Here is a 10103-nt window from a genome sequence, read left to right on the forward strand (position 1 = left end):
AGCAGCGACACAAATATTGATTAAACATTTGTAATTGGACTTAATTTGTACGTATTCGGACCGACAGCTTTTCGAAAATACAAACGAATAAGAAAGTAACTAAAATGTTACGAAATAGTGACTATTTTTTGTGTCAGTTTGATGACGTAATCTAAAATTTACATTGGTTTCTAAAGGTTAGAAATATTAACGGCCTTGGAGGATTCGTTGGTTACGAATGTGGCGCGGTATGTTACGGCTCGTTTTTTTCGTTTTCTGGCAATTTCAAAGGCCCTATACACCGAAGTTTCCATTTTTTCACTATCGCGGATCCTATATGTTGATTTTGTGACTTCGATCGACACGGGTAAATTATGATTTTCAGCATATTGTTACATAGATGCTGAGTGCCGCCAAGGATAAGGCTGTATCATGATAATGGCCGGGAATGGGAAGATGAATCAAAATTACAATGTTCAATGAACCAATATTATATTTAACCAGAGCTGGGCGCGTTCCTCGATTTTCGGTAGTGCGTTAGCGTTCCTGCGTTCCTCCGGCCGCGGTTAGTGCGTTCCTGGAATAGCGTTCCTCAATTTTTTTTCGCTCGGTGCGTTAGCGTTCCTGCGTTCCTGCGTTCCTCCCTCAAAAATACCGCCGAACCACGCGGCGCGGGCCCAACCAAACACGGGGCGAATCGATCACAGAATACCCAGAATACCGAGAATGGCGACGTGGGGCCGAAAAGCAGCTCGACATCTCTTTTCCGAATCAAATATCTGAAATACGTTTTACCAATATCATCCGTAGGGTTTTCAACAAAAATACGACCTGCTTAAAAACAATAGTTAAGTTAAAAGATGTATCTTAGTAAAAGTTATCATATTTACTTTACACATTTAATGCCTGAAACTGAATCGAATAGTAAACATCACCACTAAAAATCTTTACACATTTAATGCCTGAAACCGAATCGAATAGTAAACATCACCACTAAATCTAAGCAAGCCTTCCTCGATTCGACCGACAAGTGGCGCCTCTACCGGCAAACATACGTACTCGAGATTCAAACATTTGACACAGAGGTCATTGGCAGCAGTATAATTTTTCGGGTGGTTCCGCAAGAACGCAGGAACGCTTCAAAATTTCATGTGGTGCGTTCCTCTTACTTGTGTTCCTTTGAAAAACTTTGCGTTCCTGCGTTCTTGCGTTCCTAAAAAGGGCGGTGCGTACGTACGGAAGAACGCAGGAACGCACTAAAGGAACGCACTTGCCCAGCTCTGTATTTAACACCAATTTAGTTGGAAATGTTTTTATGGTGATGTATGGATTGGGACCAGGTTCATCATCTACTTGTGATACACTCAGCTTGAGGATCAGAAGTCAGAATTCTGCGGAAAAAGTACCTATGAACTGAGCGCAGGCGTATTTAAAATGTCATAGTGTGCTCTAAATGAAGTTCTGATTCAGAACTGATGAGTCGAATCATATCTTTGAGCTAATTGTTAAAATGAATACATTTACCATTAAGTGATGATAAATATATCTATGCCACACTCCACTCATCCCTGCCCTGCCCATTCTGATTCTGATTCTGATCTGCAGGGCGCTGAAACCAATACAGACCAGCGCAATGGGTTCTACACAGCAGTTCTCTCTAAAATGGAACAAGTACCGCCAGAACTGGGACCGGTACCTGCTGCGCGCCCTCAGCAGTCACCTGTTCAGTGATGTAATGGTGGCCTGTGACGGCGAGGTGTTTCAGCTGCACCGTGTGGTGCTGGCCTCCTGCAGCGCCTACTTCGAGAAAACTCTGCAGGTGGGTGGGCCCACTGGTGCAGAATTCTTTGCACCCAGGATGGCAGACTTGTGCCGGGACCAAAAATCAAGATCCAGGATCCTCAAGGTCCCACGGCAAATTCAGTTTTTAGAATCCAAGGTTTCCAAGGTCCCACGGCAAATTCAATTTCTATAATCCAAGGTTTCCAAGGTCCCACGGCAAATTCAATTTCTAGAATCCAAGGTTTCCAAGGTCCCACGGCAAATTCAATATCTAGAATCAAGGTTTCCAAGGTCCCACGGCAAATTCAATTTCTAGAATCCAAGGTTTCCAAGGTCCCACGGCAAATCCAATTTCTAGAATCCAAGGTTTCCAAGGTCCCATGGCAAGTATACATTGCAGGGTCCACAGTCCCCAAGGTCCCACGACAAAAATGCATTGCAGGATCCACAGTCCCTAGGGTCCCACGACAAGTGTGAATTTCAGGGTCCACAGTCCTCAAGGTCCCACGGCAAGAATACATCTCAGGATCCAAAGTATTCAGGGTCCCACAACAAGAACGTAATCAAACTAACATTCTGATGAGCAGACATACTTCTAAATATTCTGCCAACGGATGCCCAGCAACATTGAAAGGGGCAGAACCTATGCAAACTGAAACCTGTGGACTGTGGTGGTTTTATCATTAACCAACATAGGTAGGGGGAGCTTCAACACAAGTTAAAAATGAATCATTATATCAATTTCTCCTTCTTTAACCTGACAAATTCATAAAAATATAGGTAGGTAATAGGTACCTTGCAATTTGTATTGTCATGTCCTTTTCAATTCAATCTTACCTGATCAGTAGGAATGAAGGATAGCACCTTGCAGTTATTGAAGACAGACATTCAAGTATTCTTTCAGGCAATATCAAAAAAACCAGAATTAAAACCTACAGGCTTCATAAAAATGGAAAAGTTGAATTGGATAGGTATATGCTTTCGATTTTCTGCACATTCAGTTACATAATCATAATACCTAGGATAAAAACTCAAATATGTTCTAAGTCTCGTTTGCGCGAGCGCTCACAGAAAAACTGATCGACTGAGCCAATAGAATTAGAGTATCAGCGAGCGCAAACCTTACTTACTGTTCATTCACATTAGCTTGAAGGCTCTGAACAAAATTCCATCTGACAATGTTTTCGTCAGACAGTTCTTCGTCGGCAGATTTTCGTCTGACCTTTTCGTCTTGTATTTTTTCGTCTGTACGAATTGATCTGGTGCATTTTTCGTCTGAGTATTTTTCTGTCCGGCATTTTTTCGTCTGGACGAGGCGGAAAAATGCACCTTACGAAAAAATACGCGGACTTAAAAATGCACAGACGAAAAAAATGCATAGACGAAAGGTTTATATAGCCTTGGACGAAAGTAAGGGACGAAAGTCTGCGGACGAAAATCTGCAGACGAAAAATTGTCCGACGAAAACCTGCTTAATAAAAAAGTTGAACTGTCATGGAATCATTGCTTATATTGAATGCTCATTGCTCAATGGTGGTTTGATGACTCAGACTTGCAAAACAAATAAGTTTGACACCTACTTGGTCCAGTGGGTACCTAGCTTCCAAGTAGCTTCAAGCCCGGCATAGCACAACCCAGAAAATATGTGAGGTGAGATTAGAAAAGAACTTTCCAAACCACCACTGTCCACTGTTTGACAGTTTCATAATCCATAACATTGCATTGATAATGTAAAAAGCTACCAGGTCTCTTGTTCTAGTTCTGCCTCACAGCCATGACAACGATTTGGCTCTATATATGTCTACACTGTCTGGTTCGTTTTCTCTTCATGTATCTATCTTGGCCCCTTGCAGCTGGTCGCTCAACCATAGATATTTATTGAAGTGCTTACAGACAAAACCTAGTGCAGGGTCCTTAGTGGCCCATGTGCAACATAAACCTCATGGTCCAGCTTCCAGGATTCTTGAGGTCCCTCAACAAAATGATGGTGTATGTCCAGACCGTTCTCTTAAGATCCCATGACAAATAATAGAACTGGGACTGAAGGTCTGCATTCTGCAGAGACTTGCAGCATACCAAAATTTTGAGGTCCTGACCCCTGGGTTTCCATGGTTTCACGGCATATGAAATGTTGAGGTCCTGGGTTTCTAAGGTCTCATGTCACATGAAATGTTGATGTCCTGGGATTCCAAGGTTTCGCGGCATATGCAAATGTTGAGGTTCTGGGATTCCAAGGTCTCGCGACATATGCAAATGTTGAGGTCCTGGGATTCCAAGGTCTCGCGACATATGCAAATGTTGAGGTCCTGGGATTCCAAGGTCTCACGGCATATGGATGTTTTAAGGTCCTGGGTTTCCAAGGTCTCGCGACAAAAATGACAATGCAAGGTCCAGGATCCATCAAGGTCCCAGACCTTGGACTCTGCGAACCCTGGATCTCGGATCTTTTTGGGACCTTGGCACAAGTCTGCAGGATGGTGGTTCTGAACTGGTTTGTGGCCAAGAATGGTTAGCTGACTGCATTAGTTGTTTTGATATGATTTATTTCTTGTGATTTCATCATGCTATCATGTCAAATGACTTTTTTAGGTTGTTATCCTATTTTTGATTTGTTGCTACCTATTTCATTGTCTACCATGCATGCTTCCACAAACACATGATCAATGATCATTAGCCACAATATTTTTTTCTGAGGTCAGTGCTCATCCACCCTTCTTTTGAAACTTCAGAGGTCATCTAGGCTTCAAAGCAATTTAACGCCCATCCACTCTTATGACTTCTACCATTTTGTATGTTCATACACCCTGCTTTGCCTTCTTTGACTGCTCCGTTTTGCACCCACAGAAAATACCGGCCAAGGAGACGCCGATTGTGATGCTGAGTGACGTCACGGAGGCCGAGCTGCGCACGCTGATCGAGTTTATGTACTGCGGCGAGGCCACCATCGACCAGGGCCGGCTCGAGTCGCTGCTTAAGGTAGGGGCGCACCATTAGGACCACGGAGCTATGTTGTGGAAAGTGTGAGGTCTGGCTGGGCTAGTCCTACCCAAACATTTTATTAGTAAAGTTATCTTGCAGAGACGTCGACCTGGAAGTCTCGACAGCTGGGATCGTAAATTATGGTTCCATGAACAACCAATTCTATACATTACTGTTAAAGCGATCAAGTAATTCGCGACTGCACCTCGTCTGTCGTATTCCGCCTCTCCCGTCTCTGACGGTCTGCGTCCGCTCCATTCGTCAGGCGGCGGAGCGTCTGCAGATCCGCGGCCTGGTGCGGCTGCCGGCAGACGGAGAGAGCAGCTCCGAGGAGGAGGCCGAGGAGGCAGAGGCGGAGGGCGCGCGGCGCACCGAGCACCGGCCGGCGGCGGCCGCGGCCCTGGCCAGCCGCGCGCCCTGGCAGGCCGAGCGGGACGACGGACCGGTCGGGGGGCACGCGCCGCTAGCGGACACTCAGGTGAGCCAGGATAAAGGTTGTGGAGGATGGCGATTAATAATTAGGGGTCACTGTGCAGTTATAGGTGGTCATGGAAGTTGAGAGAACTTATAGGTGGTTGTTGAGAGTTGAGAGAACTGTACACGGTGATGTATGTTGATTGTTGTGCTTGATATAATTTATGACGTGGAGTTCCCCATTTCATGTACCGTGTCAGGTAATGATTTCGTAGTGTGTGATGTATCTTCATCTTAACAGTTCTTTGTTGAAATTTAGGTTAGTCTTGTAATAATTTTATCGTATTTTGTACCTAACTAACGCCTTTTTTCCTCGGAAACGTCTTGTCTCCTAATGTAATGACCCCGCCTCTGGTGTTTGTGCGCCTCCTGAGCGGCCTGCGTTCCCCGTTGTGTCGTCAGACGCCCCCTCCGGCGGCCGGCGGAGACCCGCTGGACGTGACCCGGCTGCTGTCGATCTCTGTGGGCGCGGCCGACAGCCCGCCGGTGGCCGAGACGCCGCTGCCGCCGCCGCCGACGGCAGAGATGTCCGTCACTCTGGCCCCCGAGACCAGGCTGGCGCCACCGCCGGCCGAGCAGCACGGCTCGCTGCTGCCGGGGACCGGCGGCGCGCCCGGCCCGGCCGAGGTGACGCTGAGCGGGCCGGGAGCGGCGGCTGGGTCAGGACCGGTAGCTGGACCTGGGCCGGCGGGTGGACCGGGGCCAGTGGCCGGGCCGGGACCGGTGGCCGGCCCAGCACCAGCTCAGGGCTCGGAGACCGCCGTACGCCCGCCGGGCGTGACATCAGAGCCGTCCTCACACGGTGAGTACGGGCCGTAAAGCGGACGATAAGCGTGATAAAGCGTGACAGGCTTATTGCATGAATATAATGCAAGTTAGACTCCATGGAGCTTTCAGTATTGCGTCTCTCCTATGATGTAATTATGAACGCTTCACGAAGATTCTTACACCCAGCCCTGCACACAGCTCCGTAGTCCGTAACTCTGTCTCGGTCACCGGCAGGCGGGTACAAGAGGAACACGTCGCACTCTCCGCACGTGCAGGCGGCGGTGCAGCGAATCGCTGCCGGCGAGCTGACCGTGGCAGAGGCTTCGATCGAGTTTGACGTGCCCATCCCGACCCTGTACCTCAACATGCGCCGACAGGGCGTCAAGGCGCGCGGTCGTATCGGCATGACCGGTGAGTGAGGGACGAGGGCGAGGGGGCAGTTGGTAACATGTAGGCATGACTGGTTAGTTCGGGAACGGGAGCCATGAGAGAGACGGTATTTATTTTTTAGAATGGATGCCACTGAAATATACATTGCTGGATCATTTTTAATGACTAGTGCGCGTCTTCTTTTCATAATAAATGCATATCCTATGGCCTGAAAACTACGAGAAAGTGGTTACCTCATTGTGCTCGATTACATCACATTCGGTGTTTTGCGCCATGCCTATATAATTTCGAAGTGCAGCACTATGACGTAAGTTAGACGCACCCACGTGAAGTAAACACCTCTCCACTGTATCGCGCACTTCCATGTAACCGAGCCGCTGTGTTCTTCAGGTAAGCGGAAGCCGCGGACCTACATGATGAGCCAGGAGATGCGCAGTGCTCTCTCCGAGATAGAGTCGGGAGCCATCACCGCCTCCAAGGTATGTATGTCCGGGCGACGCGGGGCGGCTGCTGGCGGTGCTATTGGGATGCTGATGGTAGCGAGTTACGGGGGGGGGGGGCTGCCTTACCCGACAGAGCCCTGGGGAGAAAACGGTCGCTTTCGAAGGTAGTTTGGATGAAAACAATTGTCGCTTCTTTGATGAACGATGGTATGACGCTTGCGCTTATGTGTACTATGTGTGTGTGTGTTTTTTGTGTGTGTGTGTGTGTCGCAGCCTGCTTAGTGCTTTTATAACACTGTGTTTTAGCAGCATAATAAAATAGAAACATTGTACTTTTGCGGACTAAAGCAATTTTGGACTGCACCTCCAATAGGTGTCTTGATAAAGACGTTTATGTTCCTGCGAAGACAGCATTTACATTCTACATTTTCGTGTCCTATCGGTGAATTATTACTCGTGGTGGCTTTCAGGCCCATTTTTTAACACGGCCCTCTCGCCATTTCAGGCGTCTCGCAAGTATAACATCACGCTGCCCCGGATCATGTCGTGGATGCGTAAGACGGGCGTTAGGAGCGCCTACTCACGGACGCAGCAAGGACCGCCGTCCGAGGCCGGGGGAGCCCTGCCCGCCGTCTGACGGTAGCCGCCGGAAACCAAACCGACGTGGGCACCCGCAGGGCGGCGCTGACCGCAAGGATGAGTGCGCGAGAATGGTTAGATGAAGTGTAGCTTCGATGTTGCCCTTTCCTTCTTCGCTTCGCGCCACATCTTTTCACGCTTCATATTCATGGCGTCTTTGGGCGCCACTCGGCGCACGTTATGTCCGATTGTTTGCCAAAGAAATGATGGATATTTATTGCTGGAACTGACTAGTCTATCAGCTCGATCGGCGGGTACTATGTGCTCTTTGCCGTGAGGGGCATACTCATATAAATTTGGTTCAGTCAGGAAGGCAGCCTACGCTTGAACAGGGCGTTCCCTGATGTGTGTAACACGAACTACCCATGCCAAGTCGCGGAAGCTTGTTAGGGAAGTAATGAGTGGCCAGGGAACGTCATTAGCATAATGCAGTTCGTACCAAAGATGTTTTAAATTGAAAAAATTACGGCCATTTCCTTGAAGTTATTTCCTTGAGAAATGACCTGAATTCAGGTGGGTTTGATTTTATTATCTTGCTCTAAGGGAGTACCGTTTGATATAATGATTGAAACGAGACGCAGATTAATTGCCACTGGTCATGCTAATCACACGATTGTGTTCGTAAACAAATTAGGAGTACTTAATTGATCCCTCCTTATTTAAGTTTCAATTCAGAGGCTAGCCGCTGTATTGCAGGCTCATCATGTTGTTTGCGTTCAATGAAAGCATGTGTATAAATCGATATGTGTATGTGTGATTGTGAGTGTGAATGTTTAGGAAATTGATTTGAAGGGCATGCCAGCCGGCGTGGATGACCTGGAGGTGGCTAATTAACTACTGTCTGACTCAGGATAGCTGTTGTGTTGTGTTTGTTTTGTTGACTTTCCATCTTGTGGTGCCTAAATTATCCATGCAATGTTTTACTAATGCAGCGTGTACGTAGGCAGAGTTAAATTTTACAGGCTTTCAATTGTGAATGCAACGGCGCGTCGCTGTATTCAGCGCTCGCTGCCAGCCCGCCAGTACGTTTGTGAATTACTGGCCTTAGTTTGTGTGTGTTCCCGCTGGACGGAGGTGCTGGGCGCTGGGCACTCACACTGTGCTCGTGACGCAGCCGCTAGTGTCGAGGCTGGGCCGTTCGCTCCGGTCGTGGGGCTGCTCCTGTCCGCGATGTCGGCTGCTCCTGGGCCGCGGCACTGGCTGCAGGTTCAGTACCGCCCTAGACTCGCACTGTGACACTGGCGGCTCAGACCCGGGCCGAGATTCACGTGTTGCTCCCAGTGGGAGACTCCGATTAGTCCAATGACGGTGCCTGCAACTACCGGTTTAGCCTGCACGGAATCGGGACCACCCACGCACAATGAGTATCCCCCCGCGTCCCCCCCCCCCCCCCCTACACCACCGGGCACCGCGAGGTAGTGTAGCGTCCACGTCCTGCTGTTGGCTTTTGTATTTATTTTTGTACCTGTACTAGATTCCTGTTGTGATCGTACTTACTAACCAATCGCGCGGATTCGGTCAGTGTTTGTAATTCACGGTGATTGGAGCGTCTGCCCTCTCTCGGTAAACCCACTCCGCGGGGCTCGGGCGCCCTGGAGGTGCGGTGATAGATGACTCGGCACGAGGGTCTCCTGTCGAATACGGCGCAGTGCGGGCACCCCGGCACCCGCTGTGTTCCGTCAGTAGGTGGTCATTGAGCTGCGCTGGCCGCCCCTCAGGATGTGTAGTCACCTCCCCGGGACAACTGTGGATTGTGTCCGTGCGCCCGTCACCGGAACATTGGTTTCTCACCAATAAAATCTGCGAATGGCTCCAGTGGTGTGTGGTGTGGTATTGGTGCATGCGCAGCCGTGGGCTGGTTTTGGATGAACTCTACAGTGTGCCAAGGAAGTCGAGAAAGTGTCTCGTTTTCGTTTGTCAGTCGTCCTCGAAATTTTGATCGTGTGCTTTGCAATTCGGTTAGGTATGTTTGTTGTTGAGGCATATCTCGTATATACAGTCCTTTCCTGGTTTTCATCACATACTCCCGTTGGCGTTAGCAAAACAGCCTCTGTTCGCTCCAGTCCCGCTTCCTGGCGAAACTGGGAGTTCTGAACCGCCCCACCGCCCGGCCCGTCTGACCCACACACCTTTGTCGATGCCGTGTGGTCGGCCTCCCTCTCCTTCGCTCCCCACCCCGCTGGCCGGCCGTCCCCAAATGAGGGCCAATCAGGACAGCGGACACTGAGAGCCAATCAGCGGGCGGGGACAGGACGGTGACGCCGGCTGTTCCCCGCAGCGGCAGCTGCCGGCAGGTCCCGGGCAGGGCGCCAGAGAGGGTCTCGGTCGGTCCGGCGGACGGGCAGGGCTTCTGAGCCCAGAGCCCTCCGAATTCCAAAAAGCTATCCATATGAAGGTATCAACATCCGTCGAGCAAGACGGTCTATTTTTCAACTCTACGACGGTCCCGAGCTAGCCCGAAGTATGGTTAGAGAGCTGAGATTTGGCACACCTTCGTGACCAGCTTCGTGACCGCGTCCGTGACCAGTTTCTGACCTGACCTCGATCTGGGGTCAACACCAAACCTCACCCAAACAAAAAATATTCAACGCGCCCGAGCCATGAAGAACAAGGTTGTGCCAAAATCGCGACTCTGCGACCATTTTTGGC

The 10103-nt window shown here is 49.5% G+C and overlaps 1 protein-coding gene across 1 annotated transcript; it reads left to right on the plus strand.

Moving 5' to 3' along the window:
* The first annotated feature begins 202 nt into the window (after positions 1-202).
* On the plus strand, positions 203-9265 carry LOC122365694 (protein bric-a-brac 1-like). Its single transcript, XM_043337126.1, has 8 exons — positions 203-227; positions 1585-1798; positions 4606-4737; positions 5006-5218; positions 5617-6016; positions 6217-6393; positions 6763-6851; positions 7321-9265. The coding sequence occupies exons 2-8, from the start codon at positions 1613-1615 to the stop codon at positions 7450-7452; spliced, it is 1329 nt and encodes a 442-aa protein (XP_043193061.1). The 5' UTR covers positions 203-227; positions 1585-1612; the 3' UTR covers positions 7453-9265.
* The last annotated feature ends 838 nt before the right edge of the window (positions 9266-10103 follow it).

This window comes from Amphibalanus amphitrite, unplaced genomic scaffold, assembly GCF_019059575.1.
Source record: "Amphibalanus amphitrite isolate SeventyFive unplaced genomic scaffold, NRLGWU_Aamphi_draft 000757F_arrow, whole genome shotgun sequence".
NCBI classification, from domain to species: domain Eukaryota; kingdom Metazoa; phylum Arthropoda; class Thecostraca; order Balanomorpha; family Balanidae; genus Amphibalanus; species Amphibalanus amphitrite.

Bases quoted from the DNA above. Each gene is read 5' to 3' on its own strand.
- LOC122365694 (XM_043337126.1), top strand. From the start codon at position 1,613: ATGGGTTCTACACAGCAGTTCTCTCTAAAATGGAACAAGTACCGCCAG. The intron at 4,738-5,005 runs GTAGGGGCGCAC...TCCATTCGTCAG, and splicing joins GGCTCGAGTCGCTGCTTAAG to GCGGCGGAGCGTCTGCAGAT. The intron at 6,017-6,216 runs GTGAGTACGGGC...GGTCACCGGCAG, and splicing joins ATCAGAGCCGTCCTCACACG to GCGGGTACAAGAGGAACACG.